This window comes from Stylophora pistillata, chromosome 12 (assembly GCF_964205215.1).
Source record: "Stylophora pistillata chromosome 12, jaStyPist1.2, whole genome shotgun sequence".
Classification (NCBI taxonomy): Eukaryota; Metazoa; Cnidaria; class Anthozoa; order Scleractinia; family Pocilloporidae; genus Stylophora; species Stylophora pistillata.
Window position 1 is genome coordinate 24822171 of NC_142530.1, and position 25771 is coordinate 24847941.

Genomic DNA, 25771 nt, shown 5'->3' on the forward strand with positions numbered 1-25771 from the left:
AATCAGACTGAATGACAGTCAAAGAAGATAGGACAGGCGCAATGCATTGAAAATATGCCATTAAGGATAACGTTTTAAAACAACAACGACTTAAAGATCGTCAGTCCCAGCCCTGGCATATAAAAAAATGATTTATTTCATTTTGTTACAAAAATCGTTCATCCGGCGAGGCTGGTCTGATTAGACAGTAAAGGAAGATTGTAGAGGACACGTTATGAAACTTAAAGTGTTTTCAATTCTACGGTTTTTATACGAAAAAACTCCTTCTGACTAATTATAAAAAACGATTTCACATCGAGAATACTCCTTTCCTTGATGACTGTATTTCTATGCTAGCAGTTGGAAACTAAGAGATAATAATAATAATAATAATAATAATAATAATAATAATGATACTAATAATGATAAATGGCTTTTAGCAGTGAGGCATTCAACGGGATGGCTCTCCTTGCCCACTGTTTCCAGATCGAATTGGAAATTAGAATGCTGTTTGCTGTGGAGCGAGAAAAGCCGGAGGACACAGAGAAAAACCCTCGGAGCAAGGACGATAACAAACAACAAACTTAACCTACATGTGACACTAGGTCTGGGAATCGAACCCAGGCTACAGTGGTGGGAGACGAACGCTCTCACTATTACACCATCCCTGCTTTCAAAGATACATACATTCTAACTAGAATTGCACAAATTTTTCAAACACTCAGCAAAAGTGGAAAAGTAATCTTATAGGACGTTATCATTTCTGCAGGTCCTCGTAAAGTGGTATGAACTGCTTTTTGGCTGCCTCTTTATTCATAGTTATCTTCAGCCATGCCATCCCCACTATGCAGAATCCGATGAACACACCCAGTGAGGCAGCAACAGGCACGTTGAAACCTGCTTAGAATAAAGTAAGAAAAAGGAACTTAGTTTGATCATGTAATTTCATCGTCCGAGTAGAGTAGACCGATAAAATAGCGAGATACATTTGTGAAATGTTGTAATACCGCCTCCCGGTTAGCTCAATGGATAGAGCGCTGGACTGTTGCGCGGGAGGTCGAGGGTTCGAGCCCCGGCCGGACCAACACTCAGGGTCTTAAAATAATTTAGAATAATATGTAACCTTTCTATAACATCAAGAAAGGTTAGATATTCTAGTCTTCTCGGATAGGGACGAATAAATGGAGGTCCCGTCTCCTGCAGGGTTAGGGGTAGGAGACGTTAATTTCCCACCTACGAGATTAGGTGGGTTTATTGGAGCTTGAACCTCGTAGGGAACCCATGTCCTATTGTTTCTATTCCAGTACTTGGTACAAATCATTTTAACGATAAATAAAAAAATAATAAATAAATAATGTTATAACACTGGTTCTGGAGAACAGATTGGTCCTATGTAGCGTGGTTTGTGAAGCGGCGTTTGTTGCAAGTCTTGATTGTTCAGTTTCGATATGAGCTTCCGGTTTGGTCGTCCAGTTGGTCTGTAGATGAGACAAGCTATGGAATCGTGGCGTTGGGAATGTAGTTAAGTTACCTAGCCATCTTTCTTAAGTCAGTCTTTGAATAAAGTTTAGTGCAGCGCTTCCATTTTTTATACTGAAAGTGATATAAAATCACTTTTTTGCTGCTAGTGACGCCAAATCATCCGGGTAAGAGTAGCCCTGCAACAGAATGTTGTCCTTGACAATGAGATACGTCTCGACATCCTCAGCAAAACAGAATTGTATCATTGCCCTCAAGTTGTCAAAAAGTCCACCATTTTCACCAATGACAGCCGTTTTCAGGATCTCTGTCACCTGGACGATTAGACTGCACTGTCAATTGTTATAATTACTCCCGAGTCAAACCATATACCGCGTAACTCTTTGTTTTGACTTTAAAAATATGTTTTGGACATCAGTTCAGATATATCTGCAACTCTCAATTAGCATTCAATATATTTACTTCAAATACTCACCTGTCTTAACTTTGAACACGTTCTTTTCCAAGGCAACCGCCTCATCCATTTCCGCCCCTCCCTTCTCGCGGTTCAGAGCAAGAGGACCTTGGGACAAAGCGTATATATCATCTGGGTTGTCATGAAGGATCTTCTCGCTTCGTCGTCTTCTCTGTATGCAGCCTTGTGCACATCTTGAGGTAGGATCCGTAGCGTTACAGATTTGGACCTGACAATGGAAAAACACATACGGGTGCTTGCTGACATATTGAAAGGCCTCCAGGCTCAAGCGCTCAGACTGGTCGTCGGGGCTTTCATGGAATTGTAGTGTGTCGTCATCATCGACCGAGCACCTGCATGTAGAAAGTAAGAAACTAAGATTAGTGCTGTAAACTATGACGGCCTCTAGTTTATCAGTAACAGTCTCACCTTCTCTAGACTTTAAACGTACTTATTTACTAATTGCAAGTGAAGTTTCGTTTTGTATAGTGACCTTGAAGCGCTTCTCTAACTAAGAGAAAACAACGGATAACAGTATTAAAGTTATAGCCAAGAATCCAATGTTATATCTACGGATCAAAGGTAGCAATACGGATTCAAAGTTCGTAAATGTAATATAACTTTAACACTCAAAATGGCACTTAAAGGCCACCATAGTTTTGACTTTCTCTTGGAATAAAAGCTCGAGTGATTGGAGAGATGCATGCGCTCTGATTAGTTTCAATGAATTAATGAGTATTTTATTTTTTAAAATAAGAGAAGAATATTTTGGCTTTTCCACAAAACTATTAAAGGGTTGACAGATGGGGATTTGCCTTCCCGCCAAGGCTAATTGGTGGTTTGATGATTTTATAGAAGGAAGATAAATAGAATGAAAAAAAAAAAAAAAAAAAAAAAAAAAGTAGCTGCAGAAGGCGCTAGAGGTTAGGGGAGAACAGTTATTTTCCTCATGCTCAATTTTTGAAATAGAAAATTTTCATTTCCAAATGGTAACAGATTTTTTGAGGAAAAACTTGAAAACCTCTTTTAGGTCGTGGAGCGAAAAACGTAACGAGAAACACCTACCCGTCTTTAATGATATCATATCTGGGCTGGGAATTCCTGTCCTGTGAGGGGGTGGCATAGCAATCAAGGGCTAAAATTGACAATCGCGAGTCCTCTGTGTCGACACGAGCTTCAAAAAACACTCGTTCACGAATTGTGAATTCAACAGGGAAGTCGTCCTGAGAGAACGGTGAAATATATCTGATGGAAGAAAAAGGTAACACATGTGAGACCTTTCATCATGAGGCGCTGTGGCCTCATAGTTAGTGTGCTCGACTCTGGATCGATGATCTGGGTTCTAGCCCTGGCCGAGGACATTGTGTTGTGTTCTTAGGGAAGACACTACTCTCACAGGGCCTCTCTTCACCAGGGGTTTAACTGTGTACCGGCGAATTTAATACTGGGGGGTAACCCTGCGATGGACTAGCATCATGTCGCTTCATGCTAAGGAAACCGGAGATAACCGCCAGCCTGACGGGCCACTTGGCTCGTAAACAGACTTTTTTACCTCTTGTGCATAAACTTTACTTCCATCAAACAAGAACACTGAAGTGATTCTTCTTAAGAAAAATGATATTTTAACTCAGAAAAAGTTAGTAACAATCTTGTGTTAAAGTCTACGTTCGGTGATTTAACTGAACAGAAATCTGCCTATTTAATTTTGTAGCAAAACATTCTCTCTCATTTTGTAACATTATGACAATTCTTTTAATACGACTATTTTCTCAAGAAAGGTTGTATATTCGACTTCATTTTGAAAGTGAGGTTTTTTTGTTATCTAGAAAATGGCCCGGTCAAATCTGATTATGCATGTAAACAGCTCGCTTAGTAGCAAATGGAATAGACCATAATATACGATTGTAAAGCTTTTTCTTACTGAGAACTTCGGAACAAATCCAAACTGAGTGTGAACTTTCCATATCCCTTGGAAGACAAAACGATCTTCTCGCTTGATGGCCTGATTCCAATGGAGGACACCACACCCCATTTCGAGTAATAGCAGTGGAAAGGGATCATTGCATCGCGCACACGTGTTACAATCTGTTTCTCTTCTAATGGGATTTCGGACACCATGTTGCTGTATATAGCGTGATCCTTGGTATGCTTCAGAATTGTACCACACTTTCCGGTTTCGGTATGAAGGAAAAAGTGAGTCTTGTTTTCAGTGGCTGTGCATTTCGCGTCTATTAGTCTCAGGTGCTCACGGTCAAGACCCAAGAGGAGAGACTTGGGTAGAGTAATAGTCATTTCGTCCTGGCCACAGTCTACTTCCACTCCCTCGGCTGTTGAATAAAATACCAGATTTTATCTTATGGCTCAAGGTCAGTTGATTTAGGAAACTAACTAATGATGGTCAAAAATAAGTCAGCGATGACTGGAGTTCTGTGTTTGAAAAATGCGAGATTCTTTAAAAAATTCCCCCACTCCCTCCCAGTTAAATTCTTATGGCTATTTCTCTCATGGTAACGCTGCTAAAATCGCTTCAATCGCTACAATCGCGTTATCTGCGCAATTGATCAAGGTTCGAAACTTCGGGGCAGACGAACGACTTTCGTTTTATTTCTAAGAGGGACGTTAAGTATGATAAAACTGCCTTTGGCAAGAAGAACATCAAATTTTAAAGATCGGAAAGGTCGATTGCCATGGAAAATGACTGTTACCTCGAGACCTGCCTGTAAAGTGCTTATTACTCATTATTGATACAAAATGAACATACCGTATGATAACAACCTTTAGAACAAACTAAATTAAGAATTACTCCACAAAATAATTTCTCACCAATACAACGTCGCTTGTCTGGTGCAACGCTTAATTCTGGATCTGAGCAAGAGCAGTAATAACTGCCAATAGTGTTCACACAAATATCTTGACAGTGGCCTTTATCGTCCAGACACTCGTCGATATCTGAAAGACAAAAGCCATTTCCACTAGAACAAATATCTCGTTATATCGGTAGGAAACATCATGACCTCGAGTCACCACCTGCCCAAAACATTATCCTTGAAAAAACAAACTAACTAACAAATAAACAAAAAAGTTGAACAAATGAAATACTCACCGACTTGGCAACGATCACCAGTGACACCCGGAGGACACATGCATTTGAAGGTATTGTCTCCATTATCAACACATGTGCCATCGTTGACGCAAGGATATTCTGAACAGGGGTCTATACCTTATGAATGTATGACAAAAGTTTTTTAGGCAATGACGAAATATAAAAGAAAAAAACTGGAGTAAACTGCAAAACACTTCTTGCGCGACAAGACATTTAGGGTCAAGATTTTCATATCGAAAGTGAGATTGGGAGTTTCTAATCTTTTTTCCTACAGAAATATTCCAAGCACTTATCAATATGTGAAAGACAATGACCCTTTTAACTTAGTAAAATAAAATGTCTCATTCAATCGGTAGTAAAAATGATGATCTCGAGTCACTTCTTCGCTAAAACATTTTCCTTTGAAAAGCAAACAAGCGTTCAAACAAAAACAAATGGAATACTTACGAACTTGGCAGCGATCACCAGTTACACCAGGAGGACACATGCATTTGAAGGTATTGTCTCCATTATCTATACATGTGCCATTGTTGACGCAACGATCTTTTGAACAGGGGTCTAGACCTTATGAATGTATGATGAAAGTTAGTGCAATGACGAAATATAAAAGAAAAAAACTGGAGTAAACTGCAAAACACTTCTTGCGCAACAAGACATTTAGGGTCAAGATTTTCATATCGAAAGTGAGATTGGGATCTTCTAATCTTTTCTCCTACAGAAATAGTCCAGGCACTTATCAATATGTGAAAGACAATGACCCTTTTAACTTAGTAAAATAAAATGTCTCATTCAATCGGTAGTAAAAATGATGATCTCGAGTCACTTCTCCGCTAAAACATTTTCCTTTGAAAAGCAAACAAGCGTTCAAACAAAAACAAATGGAATACTTACGAACTTGGCAGCGATCACCAGTTACACCAGGAGGACACATGCATTTGAAGGTATTGTCTCCATTATCTACACATGTGCCATTGTTGACGCAACGATCTTTTGAACAGGGGTCTAGACCTTATGAATGTATGATAAAAGTTAGTGCAATGACGAAATATAAAAGAAAAAAACTGGAGTAAACTGCAAAACACTTCTTGCGCAACAAGACATTTAGGGTCAAGATTTTCATATCGAAAGTGAGATTGGGATCTTCTAATCTTTTCTCCTACAGAAATAGTCCAGGCACTTATCAATATGTGAAAGACAATGACCCTTTTAACTTAGTAAAATAAAATGTCCCATTCAATCGGTAGTAAAAATGATGATCTCGAGTCACTTCTCCGCTAAAACATTTTCCTTTGAAAAGCAAACAAGCGTTCAAACAAAAGCAAATGGAATACTTACGAACTTGGCAACGATCACCAGTTACACCAGGAGGACACATGCATTTGAAGGTATTGTTTTCATTATCTACACATGTGCCATTGTTGACGCAAGGATCTTTTGAACAGGGGTCTGGACCTTATGAATGTATGATAAAAGTTAGTGTAATGACGAAATATAAAAAAAAAAAAAAACTAAAATTTAATGACCCATTCAATCGGTAGTTAAAATGATGATCTCGAGTCACCTCTCAGCTACAACATTTTCCTTTGAAAATGTGCGACAAAACGTTTAGGGTCAAGACTTTCATATCTGAAGTGAGTTTGGGATTTTCTAATCCTCTGTTCTACAGAAATGGCCCAGGCACTTATCAATGTGTGAGAGACAATGACCCTTTTAACTTAGCAAAATTAATGTCGTGTTCAATCGGTAGCAAAAATGATGATCTCGAGTCACCTCTCAGCTACTTCAACTAAAACATTTTCTTTTAAAAAACAAACCAGCCTTTAAACAAAACCAAATGGAATACTTACGAACTTGGCAGCGATCACCAGTGACACCCGGAGGACACATGCATTTGAAGGTATTGTCTCCATTATCTACACATGTGCCATCGTTGACGCAAGGATATTCTGAACAGGGGTCTATACCTTATGAATGTATGACAAAAGTTTTTAAGGCAATGACAAAATTTAAAAGAAAAAAACTGGAGTAAACTGCAAAACACTTACGCGACAAAACATTTAGGGTCAAGATTTTCATATCGAAAGTGAGATTGGGATCTTCTAATCTTTTCTCCTACAGAAATATTCCAGGCACTTATCAATATGTGAAAGACAATGACCCTTTTAACTTAGTAAAATAAAATGTCTCATTCAATCGGTAGTAAAAATGATGATCTCGAGTCACTTCTCCACTAAAACAATTTCCTTTGAAAAGCAAACAAGCCTTCAAACAAAAGCAAATGGAATACTTACGAACTTGGCAGCGATCACCAGTTACACCAGGAGGACACACGCATTCGAAGGTATTGCCTCCATTATCTACACAGGTGCCATTGTTGACGCAAGGATCTTTTGAACAGGGGTCTAGACCTTATGAATGTATGATAAAAGTTAGTGCAATAACGAAATATAAAAAAAAAACTGGAGTAAACAGCAAAACCCTTCTTGTGCGACAAAACGTTTAGGGTCAAGATTTTCATATCTAAAGTGAGTTTGGGATTTTCTAATCTTCTGTTCTACAGAAATGGTCCAGGCACTTATCAATATGTGAAAGACAATGACCCTTTCAACTTAGCAAAATTAATGTCTCGTTCAATCGGTAGTAAAAATGATGATCTCGAGTCACCTCTCAGCTACTTCAACTAAAACATTTTCTTTTAAAAAACAAACAAGCATTCAAACAAAAACATATGAATACTTACGAACTTGGCAGCGATCACCAGTGACACCGGGAGAACACATGCATTTGAAGGTATTGTCTCCATTATCAACACATGTGCCATTGTTGACGCAAGGATATTCTGAACAGGGGTCTAGACCTTATGAATGTATGACAAAAGTTTTTAAGGCAATGAAGAAATATAAATGAAAAACTGGAGTAAACTGCAAAACACTTCTTGCGAAACAAAACATTTAGGGCCAAGATTTCCATATCGAAAGTGAAATAGGGATTTTCTAATATTTTCTCCCACAGAAATGGTCCAGGCACCTATAAGTATGTGAAAGACAATGACCTTTTTAACTTAGTAAAATTTAATGACCCATTCAATCGGTAGTAAAAATGATGATCTCGAGTTACCTCTCGGCTAAAACATTTTCCTTTGAAAAGCAAACAAGCGTTCAAACAAAAACAAATGGAATACTTACGAACTTGGCAGCGATCACCAGTGACACCCGCAGGACACATGCATTTGAAGGTATTGCCTCCATTATCTACACATGTGCTATTGTTGACGCAAGGATCTTTTGAACAGGGGTCTAGACCTTATGAATGTATGATAAAAGTTAGTGCAATGACGAAATATTTAAAAAAAAACTGGAGTAAATTGCAATACCGTTCTTGCGCGGCAAAACATTTTGGGTCAAGATTTTCATATCGATAGTGAGATTGGAATTTTCTTATCTTTTCTTCTACAAAAAGGGTCCAGGCACTTATCAATATATGAAAGACAATGACCCTTTAAACATATGATGATCTCGATTCCCCTCCCAGCTAAAACGTTTTCTTTTGAAAGGCAAACAGGCATTTAAAAAAAACCAAATGGAACACTTACGAACTTGGCAGCGATCACCAGTGACACCCGGAGGACACGTGCATTTGAAGGTATTGTCTCCATTATCTACACATGTGCCATCGTTGACGCAAGGATATTCTGAACAGGGGTCTATACCTAAAAAAACAGTCAAAACAGTTTGGCCAGACATTAATCAATGTGAACGCGGACAAAAGCCCTCCTGACCAGAACAAATGTGACATTATATTAGTAGAAAATCCTATGCTCTAAAGGTACCACTTATCTTAAGAGTTATTCCTTGAAGAAAACAAACAAACAAACAAATTTAAAAGAGTACTTACGAATTTGGCAGCGATCACCAGTGACATCGGGAGGACACATGCATTTGAAGGTATTGTCTCCATTATCCACACATGTGCCATCGTTGGCACAGGGATATTCTGAACAAGGGTCTAAACCTTAAAACGTTGGACAAAAGTTAAAAGACCATCAATGAAATTGAAACATCGTCGAGTAGACTGCTAAACCTCTCATGTGCCACGAAATATTTCGTTTGCGTCCAAATTTAATATCAAGACAGGGTCTGAGCATCTTTAGAGTGGAAACTCTACTCTTTTCTTCTTAAGAGTTCATCCACACACTCATTAATTAATGTATAAAAGTACACAGGCCCTTAAACGAAAACGATTGTCTCGTCATACCGATAGGAATGTGATCATATGGAGTCATCATCTATCTAAAACATCACTTTTTCAAGAATAAAAGCAAACAAACCAACTTAAACAAGTGGAATACTTACGAACTTGGCAGCGATCACCAGTGACACCGGGAGGACACATGCATTTGAAGGTAGTGTCTCCATTATCCACACATGTGCCATTGTTGGTACAGGGATAGACTGAACAAGGATCTAAACCTTAAAATGCATGATGAATTTAAAAGACCGCCAACGAAATTAAAAAATCCTTTGAGTAAACTGCAAAACCCTTCATGAGTGGCAAACATTTTGTTTGTAGAAAATGTTCAAATCAAGAGAGGGTTTGAGTTCTTGGTAGAGGAATCTGTAGTTACTTCTGTTAGGTTTAAACGCGTTTTTGTATATTTCGTTTACTCGTTACGTGTTAAATGGTACCTGCTAATAGTTTTATATGACGTTTCGTTAGCTGGTCAATACATTACGTAATTTAGCTCGCTCCGTAGGGACTCTTTCCGTCTTCCTACACGTGTTAGGTTTTAGGTTTCAGGTTTACGTGAGTGTATTCAGTGAGATAGTTGCGGTCGGCTATGAGCTAAGGCTATCTACCAGAGGTTTTCTTGCTATCGTGCATACTGTTGTCTCCTCTAGGAGCTTGACCAAAGTAAGTTCCTGTACAATTATTTTAGGTTTATTTATCTTAGTTTCGTCACGTTGTCCATTTATTTTGGGCTTTTTGTTTTCTACATAGTCATTTCTTTGTTTCTAGCGTTACGTTCTTGTAGCTCGTTCTAGGAGTTGTCGTCCAATTTCGTTTATAGTTCTAACCACGAAGTCACAAAGCTTTGCCATCATAATTTCAAGCTATCGGTACAGTAGTCATACGTTGATTGTATATTTACGTCTGCTGGATTAAACTTGGACTTTGGCATTATACGTGCGTTCGAATTCAGCTATGACTCTATTTACGTTACACCAGTCGAGTTTTTCCACAAAGGTAACCTCTCAAGGTTACAATTTCCTTTTAAGAATTTGTCCAGACACTCACCAATATGTGAAAAACAAAGACCCTTTCAACAGGAACATATGAGGCATTATTCGGTAGTAAATATTAAGATCTCGACTCACGAGCTATTAAAAACATTAAACTTTAATTAAAACAAACAAACTTATGCAAGTGGAGTACTTACGAACTTGGCAGCGATCACCGGTGACACCGGGAGGACACATACATTTGAAGATATTGTCTCCATTATCTACGCACGTGCCATTGTTGACACAAGGATCTCCTGAACAAGGATCTAAACCTTCAAAATATATCATAAAAGTTAAAGGGCAACCGAGTAAACTGAAGTAAACTACAAAGCCTCTCATGGAGGACGAATCATTTAGTTTGCGTCCAAATTTTCATCTCAATAGAGAGTCTGGACTTCTCGGAAATGGAATTTCTGGTCTTCTCTTCTTAGGAGATTGCTGCTCGCAAAACACCACCCATTTTCACTTTTCTCTCTTCTCATTCCGTCCATACTACCATTGTAAATTTTATATTCGGTTTAAACCAGATTATATGGTATATTTCCCATGGTATCATTTGGCAGAATGACGAAATAGTGGACTACATTTTAAGTTCTTGGACAGCCTTAGATTAAGAGTCTTAAACTACTTCAGGGTTAGAAATATATTAATCAAAAACTCAGCGGACAAAACATGTCATGAAATATAAAAGTCATATCGTTAACTGTGTGTTACCTTCATTCATGGCAGCTTTAATATCGTCTTTAACTAGAGCAACGTCAAATACTTTCATCTGGGCTATTTTGCCATTAAAGTATCTGGGGTCACCAATCTTGACGCCCATTCGAACTTGCCCATCGTTGGTTGATATCCTCTCAGTTTTGCCGATATTTTTTGTTTTAGACAATTGGCCATTGACGTACAAAGAGTTGACTCCAGTGATGTGATCATAAGTAGCCGCAACATGAGCCCACTGTCCCACCGGTAGTGGCTGATCAGTCAATATGGCATCAAAAAACGCATGATTTGGGTATTTGGTGATCCTGTTGAAGAACCTGCCGTTAACAATCCAAATATGGACTCCCCAAGCTCCAGAGTTCTTGTAGTTAAAGAGCGGTCCATCTCGACCACCGGGTTGAACCCAGCACATTAGTGTTATAGAGTGCTGGGCGTCGAGTCCTCCGTCATTTGGGAACTCGATGAAACTGTTTGGGTTACCAGCAAACTGGTAGGATCCATTCGGTTCCCCATGTGGTCCAGTAGCGAGCTCCACCTGCCCTAAAACTCCAGCTGGCTGCTTATCGTCAATTTCTCGTGCTTTAAACTCCTCATTTAGAGGATAGTAAGCGATAAGTTTACCTTAGCGTAGAAAGAAATGAACGAAGTAATTACCACACTGATCTATGGAACAGTTTTGAGTAAAAATCAAGTCGTTAAAGGACAGGGCTTAAAACAGTGCGCTCGTTGTTGTTATCATAGATTCAGCAAAGCTTATTCAAAACAATCACTGGTACTATATGCCTATTTAATTTTTTTAACTTTTTAGGAAAAGGACGAAGAGCCAGTAGTTTTAATGGTAACAGAATCCATTACCAGAAAAATATGTTCTTTTTAAGAGTTCGGCCACACAATTATCAAAAATGGGAATGACAAAAGCTCTTTTAACCAGAAAAAATGTGACATTATATCAGTAGTAAATCCGATGCTCTTAAGACACCACTTGTTTAAAAGTTATCCTTTGAAGATGTTGAAGAGCATTTTCAAGGATTGATATTTCGAGTATTTTTAGGTTTACCTTGTGTTTTATTAAGTCTTGCCTTTTCGCCCCTACGTGCTATTTTGGTAGATCTATAGTTGTGTTCATTTAATTTAGTGTGTGCTTGAACTTGGCTCAGTTCTTACCATGCTAAACATTTTGGTCGCCTCTTATGGTTGAGGATAACTAGTTTGCTAGGTGGTCATGTTTGGGCTGGTAAAACTGACCTTGAGTTTTACCCTCACTGAATATCCTGTTTTGGAAATTCGCACGGTCAGCTAACCCAAACATGTCTGTGATTTTTACATTAAATGAGAGAGGGCACTCCTCGCTGAAGTTAGAAGAAGAGAAATAGCTGTGGTAGTAGAAGGTAGTAGCAACAATAGAAGAGAAGAGAATAAAAGAAGAAAAGTATAGAGTCGTAGTACCTCTTGTTAATTCACCAAGCGAGTGGTAAAACCCCCACAACAAACAAAACAAACGAACAAACAAATTCAAAAGAGTGGAATACTTACGAATTTGGCAGCGATCACCAGTGACACCGGGAGGACATATGCATTTGAAGGTAGTGTCTCCATTATCCACACATGTGCCATCGTTGGCACAGGAATAGACTGAACAAGGATCTAAACCTTAAAATATATGATTAATTTTAAAGACCACCAACGACATTAAAAAATCATGGAGTAAACTACAAAACTCTTCATGAGCAACGAATATTTTGTTTCTAGAAATGTTCATATCAAGAGAGGGTTTGGGTTTCTTGGTAAAAGAATCTTCAGTTTCTTCCTTTTTAAAAGTTTCTCCGAACACTCATCAATATGTGAAAGACAATTAACAAATGGTAAACACCACAGCGTACACTATTGAGTTATGGGTGCACTTGGGAGGTTGCTAAGCACGAAAGAAGCGTAAGAGTCACTCGAGGCGATAGCCGAGAAAGACTCTAGCTTCTTGAGTGCTTAGCAAACCTCCCAAGTGCATCCATAACTCAATATTTTACGCTGTGGTGTTTACCATTTGTTTTATAACATAACATTGATACATTGTAGCTAAAGAGTTCCCTTTTATTTAACAAATCTTACGTGACCAGAAAAAACAAGCGCGCGCGGAAAATAGTCTTTGCATTTACTCACGTCAGCAGCGTACACCCATAAGCAAATGGGGGACGCTAAATTGACCAATGAGAGCGCGCGCTTTACTTTGGTTATGTTATAACGCCCCTTTCAACTGGAACATATGTGTCATTATATCGGTAGTAAATATTACGATCTCGAGTCGCAAGCTATTAAAGACATTAAACTTTAATTAAAACAAATAAACAAACGTAGGCAAGTGGAATACTTACGAACTTGGCAGCGATCACCAGTGACACCGGGAGGACACATACATTTGACGGTATTGTCTCCATTATCCACACATGTGCTATTGTTGACACAAGGATCTCCTGAACAAGGATCTAAACCTTTCAAATAGATTATAAAAGCTAAAGGGCAACCGAGTAAACTGAAGTAAACTGCAAAACCTCTCATGGAGAGCGAATCATTTATTTTGCGTCCAAAATTTCATTTCAATAGAGAGTTTGGGCCTCTCAGAGATGGAATTTCTAGTCTTCCCTTCTTAGGAGATTGCTGCTCGCAAAACACCACCCATTTTCACTTTTCTCTCTTCTCACTCCGTCCATACTACCATTGTAAATTTTATATTCGGTTTAAACCAGATTATATGGTGTATTTCCCATGGTACCATTTGGCAGAATGACGAAATAGTGGACTACATGTTAAGTTCTTGGACAGCCTTAGATTAAGAGTCTTAAACTACTTGAGGGTAAGAAATATGTTAATCAAAAACTCAGCGGACAAAACATGTCATGAAATATAAAAGTCATATCGTTAACTGTGTGTTACCTTCACTCATGGCAGCTTTAATATCGTCTTGATCTAGAGCAACGTCAAATACTTTCATTTGGGCTATTTTGCCATTAAAGTATCTGCGGTCACCAATCTTGACGCCCATTCGAACTTGCCCATCGTTGGTTGATATCCTCTCAGTTTTGCCGATATTTTTTGTTTTAGACAATTGGCCATTGACGTACAAAGAGTTGACTCCAGTGATGTGATCATAAGTAGCCGCAACATGAGCCCACTGTCCCACCGGTAGTGGCTGATCAGTCAATATGGCATCAAAAAACGCATGATTTGGGTATTTGGTGATCCTGTTGAAGAACCTGCCGTTAACAATCCAAATATGGACTCCCCAAGCTCCAGAGTTCTTGTAGTTAAAGAGCGGTCCATCTCGACCACCGGGTTGAACCCAGCACATTAGTGTTATAGAGTGCTGTGCGTCGAGTCCTCCGTCATTTGGGAACTCGATGAAACTGTTTGGGTTACCAGCAAACTGGTAGGATCCATTCGGTTCCCCATGTGGTCCAGTAGCGAGCTCCACCTGCCCTAAAACTCCAGCTGGCTGCTTATCGTCAATTTCTCGTGCTTTAAACTCCTCATTTAGAGGATAGTAAGCGATAAGTTTACCTTAGCGTAGAAAGAAATGAACGAAGTAATTACCACACTGATCTATGGAACAGTTTTGAGTAAAAATCAAGTCGTTAAAGGACAGGGCTTAAAACAGTGCACTCGTTGTTGTTATCATAGATTCAGCAAGGCTTATTCAAAACAATCACTGGTACTATATGCCTATTTAATTTTTTTAACTTTTTAGGAAAAGGACGAAGAGCCAGTAGTTTTAATGGTAACAGAATCCATTACCAGAAAAATATGTTCTTTTTAAGAGTTCGGCCACACAATTATCAGAAATGGGAATGACAAAAGCTCTTTTAACCAGAAAAAATGTGACATTATATCAGTAGTAAATCCGATGCTCTTAAGACACCACTTGTTTTAAAAGTTATCCTTTGAAGATGTTGAAGAGCATTTTCAAGGATTGATATTTCGAGTATTTTTAGGTTTACCTTGTGTTTTATTAAGTCTTGCCTTTTCGCCCCTACGTGCTATTTTGGTAGATCTATAGTTGTGTTCATTTAATTTAGTGTGTGCTTGAACTTGGCTCAGTTCTTACCATGCTAAACATTTTGGTCGCCTCTTATGGTTGAGGATAACTAGTTTGCTAGGTGGTCATGTTTGGGCTGGTAAAACTGACCTTGAGTTTTACCCTCACTGAATATCCTGTTTTGGAAATTCGCACGGTCAGCTAACCCAAACATGTCTGTGATTTTTACATTAAATGAGAGAGGGCACTCCTCGCTGAAGTTAGAAGAAGAGAAATAGCTGTGGTAGTAGAAGGTAGTAGCAACAATAGAAGAGAAGAGAATAAAAGAAGAAAAGTATAGAGTCGTAGTACCTCTTGTTAATTCACCAAGCGAGTGGTAAAACCCCCACAACAAACAAAACAAACGAACAAACAAATTCAAAAGAGTGGAATACTTACGAATTTGGCAGCGATCACCAGTGACACCGGGAGGACATATGCATTTGAAGGTAGTGTCTCCATTATCCACACATGTGCCATCGTTGGCACAGGAATAGACTGAACAAGGATCTAAACCTTAAAATATATGATTAATTTTAAAGACCACCAACGACATTAAAAAATCATGGAGTAAACTACAAAACTCTTCATGAGCAACGAATATTTTGTTTCTAGAAATGTTCATATCAAGAGAGGGTTTGGGTTTCTTGGTAAAAGAATCTTCAGTTTCTTCCTTTTTAAAAGTTTCTCCGAACACTCATCAATATGTGAAAGACAATTAACAAATGGTAAACACCACAGCGTACACTATTGAGTTATGGGTGCACTTGGGAGGTTGCTAAGCACGAAAGAAGCGTAAGTGTTACTCGAGGCGATAGCCGAGAAAGACTCTAGCTTCTTGAGTGGTTAGCAAACCTCCCAAGTGCATCCATAACTCAACATTGTATGCTGTGGTGTTTACCATTTGTTTTATAACATAACATTGATACATTGTAGCTAAAGAGTTTTCTTTTATTTAACAAATCTTACGTGACCAGAAAAAACAAGCGCGCGCGGAAAATAGTCTTTGCATTTACTCACGTCAGCAGCGTACACCCATAAGCAAATGGGGGGCGCTAAATTGAGCAATGAGAGCGCGCGCTTTACTTTGGTTATGTTATAACGCCCCTTTCAACTGGAACATATGTGTCATTATATCGGTAGTAAATATTACGATCTCGAGTCACAAGCTATTAAAGACATTAAACTTTAATTAAAACAAACAAACGTAGGCAAGTGGAATACTTACGAACTTGGCAGCGATCACCAGTGACACCGGGAGGACACATACACTTGACGGTATTGTCTCCATTATCCACACATGTGCTATTGTTGACACAAGGATCTCCTGAACAAGGATCTAAACCTTTCAAATAGATTATAAAAGCTAAAGGGCAACCGAGTAAACTGAAGTAAACTGCAAAACCTCTCATGGAGAGCGAATCATTTATTTTGCGTCCAAAATTTCATTTCAATAGAGAGTTTGGGCCTCTCAGAGATGGAATTTCTAGTCTTCCCTTCTTAGGAGATTGCTGCTCGCAAAACACCACCCATTTTCACTTTTCTCTCTTCTCACTCCGTCCATACTACCATTGTAAATTTTATATTCGGTTTAAACCAGATTATATGGTATATTTCCCATGGTACCATTTGGCAGAATGACGAAATAGTGGACTACATTTTAAGTTCTTGGACAGCCTTAGATTAAGAGTCTTAAACTACTTGAGGGTAAGAAATATGTTAATCAAAAACTCAGCGGACAAAACATGTCATGAAATATAAAAGTCATATCGTTAACTGTGTGTTACCTTCACTCATGGCAGCTTTAATATCGTCTTGATCTAGAGCAACGTCAAATACTTTCATCTGGGCTATTTTGCCATTAAAGTATCTGCGGTCACCAATCTTGACGCCCATTCGAACTTGCCCATCGTTGGTTGATATCCTCTCAGTTTTGCCGATATTTTTTGTTTTAGACAATTGGCCATTGACGTACAAAGAGTTGACTCCAGTGATGTGATCATAAGTAGCCGCAACATGAGCCCACTGTCCCACCGGTAGTGGCTGATCAGTCAATATGGCATCAAAAAACGCATGATTTGGGTATTTGGTGATCCTGTTGAAGAACCTGCCGTTAACAATCCAAATATGGACTCCCCAAGCTCCAGAGTTCTTGTAGTTAAAGAGCGGTCCATCTCGACCACCGGGTTGAACCCAGCACATTAGTGTTATAGAGTGCTGGGCGTCGAGTCCTCCGTCATTTGGGAACTCGATGAAACTGTTTGGGTTACCAGCAAACTGGTAGGATCCATTCGGTTCCCCATGTGGTCCAGTAGCGAGCTCCACCTGCCCTAAAACTCCAGCTGGCTGCTTATCGTCAATTTCTCGTGCTTTAAACTCCTCATTTAGAGGATAGTAAGCGATAAGTTTACCTTAGCGTAGAAAGAAATGAACGAAGTAATTACCACACTGATCTATGGAACAGTTTTGAGTAAAAATCAAGTAGTTAAAGGACAGGGCTTAAAACAGTGCACTCGTTGTTGTTATCATAGATTCAGCAAGGCTTATTCAAAACAATCACTGGTACTATATGCCTATTTAATTTTTTTAACTTTTTAGGAAAAGGACGAAGAGCCAGTAGTTTTAATGGTAACAGAATCCATTACCAGAAAAATATGTTCTTTTTAAGAGTTCTATTACTCGACGTTTCGGGGTCATCGTGACTCCATTATCAAGAGACTAGTTTAAAAACATGCAAATAAGGAAAGGTACAAGAATAGCATAAATTAGACTGAACGGCTTAAACAAACACCTTGGCGCGGATGGAATCCGTTTGCACGTTCAGTGTTGGCTTACGCATGCGAATATACAACATTTCATTAACAAGGCAATCAAATTTGCCGTTACATTTCGTGATGACGTTGAATTGCTCGATCAAGCGTTCAGGCATTTCACTATTGTGCTGGAGGTGGTAGTGTTTGTAGATAGAAGATGATTTCCTTGTGTGCCCTTCTACGCGCTCGTGTAAGTGACCACGAGTATAGCCCACATACCCTGCATCACACAGGTTACATTTAAATTCATAAACGACACATTGTTGGTTAACAATGCGTAAGCCAACACTGAACGTGCAAACGGATTCCATCCGCGCCAAGGTGTTTGTTTAAGCCGTTCAGTCTAATTTATGCTATTCTTGTACCTTTCCTTATTTGCATGTTTTTAAACTAGTCTCTTGATAATGGAGTCACGATGACCCCGAAACGTCGAGTAATAAATCTTTCCTGGTTTTTTCTATGCCTTTGCTTTAGCAAATCCCTGCTGATCAAGTGTTTTAAGAGTTCGGCCAAACAATTATCAAAAATGGGAATGACAAAAGCTCTTTTAACCAGAAAAAATGTGACATTATATCAGTAGTAAATCCGATGCTCTTAAGACACCACTTGTTTAAAAGTTATCCTTTGAAGATGTTGTAGAGCATTTTCAAGGATTGATATTTCGAGTATTTTAGGTTTACCTTGTGTTTTATTAAGTCTTGCCTTTTCGCCCCTACGTGCTATTTTGGTAGATCTATAGTTGTGATCATTTAAGTTAGTGTGTGCTTGAACTTGGCTCAGTTCTTACCATGCTAGACATTTTGGTCGCCTCTTATGGTTGAGGATAACTAGTTTGCTAGGTGGTCATGTTTGGGCTGGTAAAACTGACCTTGAGTTTTACCCTCACTGAATATCCTGTTTTGGAAATTCGCACGGTCAGCTAACCCAAACATGTCTGTGATTTTTACATTAAATGAGAGGGTACTCCTCGCTGAAGTTGGAAGAAGAGAAATAGCTGTGGTAGTAGAAGGTAGTAGCAACAATAGAAGAGAAGAGAATAAAAGAAGAAAAGTAGAGAGTCTTAGTACCTCTTATTATTTCGCCAAGCGATTGGTAAAACCCCCACAACAAACAAAACAAACGAACAAACAAATTCAAAAGAGTGGAATACTTACGAATTTGGCAGCGATCACCAGTGACACCGGGAGGACACATGCATTTGAAGGTAGTGTCTCCATTATCCACACATGTGCCATTGTTGGTACAGGGATAGACTGAACAAGGATCTAAACCTTAAAATATATGATTACTTTTAAAGACCACCAACGAAATTAAAAAATCATGGAGTAAACTACAAAACTCTTCATGAGCAACGAATATTTTGTTTGTAGAAATGTTCATATCAAGAGAGGGTTTGGGTTTCTTTGTAAAAGAATCTTCAGTTTTTCCTTTTTAAGAGTTTCTCCGAACACTTACCAATATGTGAAAGACAATTAACAAATGGTAAACACCACAGCGTACACTATTGAGTTATGGGTGCACTTGGGAGGTTGCTAAGCACGAAAGAAGAGTAAGAGTTACTCGAGGCGATAGCCGAGAAAGACTCTAGCTTCTTGAGTGCTTAGCAAACCTCCCAAGTGCATCCATAATTCAACAGTGTATGCTGTGGTGTTTACCATTTGTTTTATAACATAACATTGATACATTGTAGCTAAAGAGTTTTCTTTTATTTAACAAATCTTACGTGACCAGAAAAAACTAGCGCGCGCGGAAAATAGTCTTTGCATTTACTCACGTCAGCAGCGTACACCCATAAGCAAATGGGGGACGCTAAATTGACCAATGAGAGCGCGCGCTTTACTTTGGTTATGTTATAAAGCCCCTTTCAACTGGAACATATGTGTCATTATATCGGTAGTAAATATTACGATCTCGAGTCGCAAGCTATTAAAGACATTAAACTTTAATTAAAACAAATAAACAAACGTAGGCAAGTGGAATACTTACGAACTTGGCAGCGATCACCAGTGACACCGGGAGGACACATACATTTGACGGTATTGTCTCCATTATCCACACATGTGCTATTGTTGACACAAGGATCTCCTGAACAAGGATCTAAACCTTTCAAATAGATTATAAAAGCTAAAGGGCAACCGAGTAAACTGAAGTAAACTGCAAAACCTCTCATGGAGAGCGAATCATTTATTTTGCGTCCAAAATTTCATTTCAATAGAGAGTTTGGGCCTCTCAGAGATGGAATTTCTAGTCTTCCCTTCTTAGGAGATTGCTGCTCGCAAAACACCACCCATTTTCACTTTTCTCTCTTCTCATTCCGTCCATACTACCATTGTAAATTTTATATTCGGTTTAAACCAGATTATATGGTGTATTTCCCATGGTACCATTTGGCAGAATGACGAAATAGTGGACTACATTTTAAGTTCTTGGACAGCCTTAGATTAAGAGTCTTAAACTACTTGAGGGTAAGAAATATGTTAATCAAAAACTCAGCGGACAAAACATGTCATGAAATATAAAAGTCATATCGTTAACTGTGTGTTACCTTCACTCATGGCAGCTTTAATATCGTCTTGATCTAGAGCAACGTCAAATACTTTCATCTGGGCTATTTTGCCATTAAAGTATCTGGGGTCACCAATCTTGACGCCCATTCGAACTTGCCCATCGTTGGTTGATATCCTCTCAGTTTTGCCGATATTTTTTGTTTTAGACAATTGGCCATTGACGTACAAAGAGTTGACTCCAGTGATGTGATCATAAGTAGCCGCAACATGAGCCCACCGTCCCACCGGTAGTGGCTGATCAGTCAATATGGCATCAAAAAACGCATGATTTGGGTATTTGGTGATCCTGTTGAAGAACCTGCCGTTAACAATCCAAATATGGACTCCCCAAGCTCCAGAGTTCTTGTAGTTAAAGAGCGGTCCATCTCGACCACCGGGTTGAACCCAGCACATTAATGTTATAGAGTGCTGGGCGTCGAGTCCTCCGTCATTTGGGAACTCGATGAAACTGTTTGGGTTACCAGCAAACTGGTAGGATCCATTCGGTTCCCCATGTGGTCCAGTAGCGAGCTCCACCTGCCCTAAAACTCCAGCTGGCTGCTTATCGTCAATTTCTCGCGCTTCAAACTCCTTGTTTAGAGGATAGTAAGCGATAAGTTCACCTTAGTGTACAAAAATAAAGAACATATTTATTACCATGCTTATCTTTGGAAAAGCTTTGAGTGAAAGTCATAGGACTTAAAGAAACTTCTCTTTCATGGGCATTTAAGAATCAGCAAAGGTAATTGAAAACAATCAGTTATGGTAAATTTCCTTTTTGTTCGGCAAAAGATGGAAAGCCAGTAGTTTTAGGGATAAAAGAATCAAGCTTTTTTTGACAACACATAGAGAGCTAACCGACTTAGGAGTAACAGAATCGATGTTTTTTAGCAGTAGATAAAGAGGCAGTCGTCTTCTATGTCTTCTAAACAATAATAATTTTTAAGTATGCCGCAGAATGACCTAAACTTCCATTAATCCTACCTTATGTTAAAATTACTTCAAAGCAATAGATATTTAGATTAAAAGTAAGCGGACGAAAGTTTTCATCCAATAAAAGAGACATGTTACTTTAACTGCGTGTTACCTTCATTCATGGAGGCTTGTATATCGGCTTCATTTAAAGCAACGTCAAAAACTTTCATCTGAGCTATTTTGCCATTGAAGTATCTGGAGTCGCCAATCTTGACGCCCATTCGAACCTGCCCATCGTTGGTTGATATCCTCTCAGTTTTGCCGATATTTTTTGTTTTAGACAATTGGCCATTGACGTACAAAGAGTTGACTCCAGTGATGTGATTATAAGTAGCCGCAACATGAGTCCACTGTCCCACCAGTAACGGCTGATCAGTCAGTATAGCATCGAAAAACGCATGATTTGGGTATTTGGTGATCCTGTTGAAGAACCTGCCGTTAACAATCCAAATATGAACTCCCCAAGCTCCAGAGTTCTTGTAGTTAAAGAGCGGTCCATCTCGACCACCGGGTTGAACCCAGCACATTAGTGTTATAGAGTGCTGGGCGTCGAGTCCTCCGTCATTTGGGAACTCGATGAAACTGTTTGGGTTACCAGCAAACTGGTAGGATCCATTCGGTTCCCCATGTGGTCCAATTGTGAGTTCCACTTGTCCTAAAACTCCAGCTGGCTGCTTATCGTCAATTTCTCGTGCTTCAAACTCCCCGTTTAGAGGATAGTAAGCGATAAGATTACCTTGATATACGAAAACAATGAACGAATTAATTACCATACTAATTTATGGAACGGTTTTTAGGGAATCTCGAGTTTTTGGAGGCGCTTTCACTGAAGCTTAGGGTAGTGTCAACAACAGCATATTGTCGATCGATAAAATTGGTCAGTGATTTACAATTTTGAAAGCATATTTCTTAGGCATAGGTTTCGATATGGTACTTCTCCAGAAGTTAAAACAGCAGCTCTTCAAACAGGGCCTTCAATAAAAACAAACTGAGGATTTATTCTCCAGACCATGACAATAAATTTGAAATAGAACCCGCGAAAGATCGCGTGACGATAACCGATCGAAAACATTGATCTCTGATTGGATTATTTTCATTTGGTCGCAAGGACATTTCCCAGCAACAGTTCACCTGCAGGGACCAAGATGACTTGGGGGAAAGGGACTTCTGAACTATGATCAAGGGACGAGGAAAGTTGTAGGAAGTATTCCCTCCTAGAGTGCTGACCTTCTTGAAGTTAAAACTAGTTGCGACAACAGCCACAGCCGTCAACGACCACTGCAGAACATAGAATATGCGTGACAAAGTGTTATGGATCATAGCGTCGGATTCTGCAAAAACATAGCGATGATAAGTGAATTTGTATACCGCTGCTCAACTCCCCCTCTTTATATTATCTTAAAGCAGAAGGAAAGACTTCACTCCAAGGCTGAGGTACTAAATACCTGTATGTATGCTGCGGTTTTGCGTTTAATGACCTGTGAAATGGCAGTGACCTTATTTTGATCAGAACAGGAAAAAATTATCATTCTAGCGTATGTTCCAATAACTTAGCCAATCATTAACGTTTTGTTATTTGTGGAACCGGAAATATTATGGAATCAAGATTAGTTGCGTCAGAGAACCCTTGAATTGACAGCTAATGATTTGCGCACTTGAATATCTTTCTACTATGTTAATTAGCTATCAGTACAAGAATGCTTCCGCAAAGGCCACTGAACACCTTAACGTAAGTGTTTATTGGCTATCTGTTTATTTGAGTACCGAGGTTTGCGAAACGAAGCAAAGGTCTCTTATTAAGCGATAGAAATAGTGAGATGTCAGGAGAACATGTTGATTAAAAATGGATTGAAACGTTAATGTACAGACTAATCCGGACTAAGAAGAACATACTATTGCTTCAAGCGTACGCTGCCAATAAAAAGGCGTTTCTTTTGTTTCTAAACGGGAGAAAAGGTTTGATTCATGAATCATTCGAAATGAAAATATCTTGGGGTTCTGGAGGACATGAAAATGAAGAGGGGTTGGAGCAGGAGGGAGGCTGGAGAGAGGGGAGGGTGAAAGGAGAGTGAAGAAAGAAAGAAAGAATGATAAAGTTCACTATAATTATTGATTAAAAGCGGGCCCTATTAAGTGCATAGAAAGAAAGGTTACAGTTTACTATATAGTATCGAACTTTGAATGCAAATTCTTCGATATTTTTTCCAAAATCCCTCTGCTTATGAAATTGAGAACCAAGCAATGCTCTCTAGGAATCAGAAATATGTGCTCTTCCTCAGCATGTCATGGCCTTCTTTTTCGCATACACGAGAGCACGTTAGCTATCAGTTGGAAAATATTCAGAGATCGACGAAACTTGATGAATGAGCGTTAGATTACACCTAACTTTGGCTGTAAAAGAAAATCAAAAAATGGGGAGCTATCGGTGATCTCAACTAACTTAGGATTCCAGTCGAAAAAGACCAGTATTCCCGTGCATTTCTTAAGAGCTTCCTTGTAAACGTAGACATGTTTCGTAAATGTGAAAGTCATTTCGCAGACATCGTCTGTGGTGCAATAAGTCCAATACTGAGAGTTGTCAGAGGAAGAATAAACATGATAAATAATCAACTATCTTTTCATTTTATCCCACCTTCAACTCCGCTTGCTGAAAATGCAAAAAGTGGGAAGATGATATAGAACAGAAATCCTTTTTTCAAGTTCATCTTGAAGCCAAAAAGTAAACAGCAATATACTAGTGTTAACTGAATTTGTAAACTGCAAACAGTCGGTCGTCCTTAATATGTTTAATAACCTGTGCGACTTTTTCCGCATTGCTCTCCTCAATGCAGATGTGGAGTTTTCAACGTTCCTTTAATTATAAAAAGCGGAAAAACATATCAGACGAATACTTCTTGTTCCGGCGATTTAACGAGGATTCAGGACGACGAGTACGTTCAATTTTAGCATGATTTATTTACGCAAAGAACTACACGACAAACTTTAGACAGAATGGCGAGCGTAAAACAAACAAAACAAAAAAACGAGACCGCATGCCACACAGCAATGTCACGTGCACGAGTTTTGGCGCGAACACTTCTATTGTTTTAAATACAATGGGATAGCCTCCCTGAGGAAAGTTGTAATTAATAACTTGAATAGTAGACAGGAAAAAATTAGTCGGGCGTTTCAATGAGATCGTGACAGATTGACGGAACAACACGAGTCCTTTTTCTCCCATGGAAGACGTTTGTTCATCTGCTAGTAAATCTGAAGTATTCAAAACTAGTTCAGTTTCATCGTGATTTTCATTGCGGCCATTTAGCGTTGTATATTGTAGATAAAGCCACTTGACCTTTGAACTTTGGGCTTATTGAGCTTTCGAAAAATAAGCGCGTTGTCAACTAACTTGTATATCACACAGGTCTGCATTGCTTTACGCTTGAATTGTTATCAACAAGAGTTGCCCAATCTTATCAAAATTTAAATAGTTAGCAGTAGAATTTTTAAGAAAAATCTTTCGAAATGTTTTCGTTTTGAGCAAATCTTTTGTGTTCCATGGCAAAAAAACATATCTTCTAGAATCAGCGTGAAACTAAGGAGTTGGGTTCACAAGCTCAGTAAATTTTTCCTCGATGTAACTCACTTTGTTTCGATCAATAAACTGTTATTGATAACGCTTCAAGCTTAAAGCAATGCAGGTCTATGTGAGATACAAATTACTTGACATTAACGCGCTTCTTTTTCGAAATAGTTTGGATATATCAACAAAGTTGAAATGGTAAATTAGCCACCGTAATGATTACAAAAGCTGACGTTTCGAGCGTTAGCCCTTCGTCGGAGCGAATAGAGGAATTGTGGGTTTTGTGTGCTTTTAAAGGCAGAAAATGGAGCTACGTTATTGGTGGGAGCATGGCAACGAGAAAAACGAGTTTTTAAAAGCACACACAACCCACAATTCCTCTATTCGCTCCGACGAAGGGCTAACGCTCGAAACTTCAGCTTTTGTAATCATTACGGTGGCTAATTTACCATTTCAACTTTGTTGATATATCCAAATTATTTCGTTACTCCCACCGACGCAGCCCCAAACAGTTTCTTTCGAAACTATCAGCCTTTATTCTTTTTCGAAAGCTCAATAAACCCAAAACTAAGGCCGATTAAAAGTCTCTGTGAAAATTTTATTTCGATTTTAGTCTTAGAAGTCCTTAACCTGTCATTACTGGAAAACCTTTACTTGGTCGTGGAGCGATCTGACTTCGCCTGTGGAACGATATCGTAGACATCGTAAACCAGATCCTAGGACTGAGCCGTTTCATTGGTGTCTTTCCTTTAGTTCAGAGATGAAGCCGTTTACCCATTAACGTCCCCAAGGGTGACT

The 25771-nt window shown here is 39.0% G+C and overlaps 1 protein-coding gene across 8 annotated transcripts; it reads right to left on the bottom strand.

Annotated features, from left to right (window-relative positions):
* Positions 1–111: 111 nt before the first annotated feature.
* On the bottom strand, positions 112–25678 carry LOC111323608 (uncharacterized). 8 transcript variants are annotated; one of them, XM_088741101.1, is made up of 29 exons: positions 24044–25678; positions 21524–22147; positions 20436–21059; positions 19877–19993; positions 19045–19161; positions 16865–17488; positions 16306–16422; positions 15477–15593; positions 13940–14563; positions 13381–13497; positions 12548–12664; positions 11012–11635; positions 10453–10569; positions 9368–9484; positions 8910–9026; positions 8608–8724; positions 8201–8317; positions 7756–7872; positions 7307–7423; positions 6863–6979; positions 6351–6467; positions 5907–6023; positions 5463–5579; positions 5016–5132; positions 4736–4861; positions 3834–4239; positions 2978–3157; positions 1934–2265; positions 112–876 (listed from the first exon to the last, which is right to left on the bottom strand). In XM_088741101.1, exons 1-29 carry the CDS (start codon positions 24114–24116, stop codon positions 737–739), a joined length of 6483 nt encoding a protein of 2160 aa, XP_088597227.1. In that variant the 5' UTR covers positions 24117–25678; the 3' UTR covers positions 112–736. The 8 variants fall into 8 exon arrangements, with proteins under 8 accessions (XP_088597227.1, XP_088597226.1, XP_088597229.1 ...); XM_088741100.1 differs by having other exon boundaries at positions 112–879; XM_088741103.1 differs by lacking the exon at positions 8910–9026 and having other exon boundaries at positions 112–879.
* Positions 25679–25771: the final 93 nt, after the last annotated feature.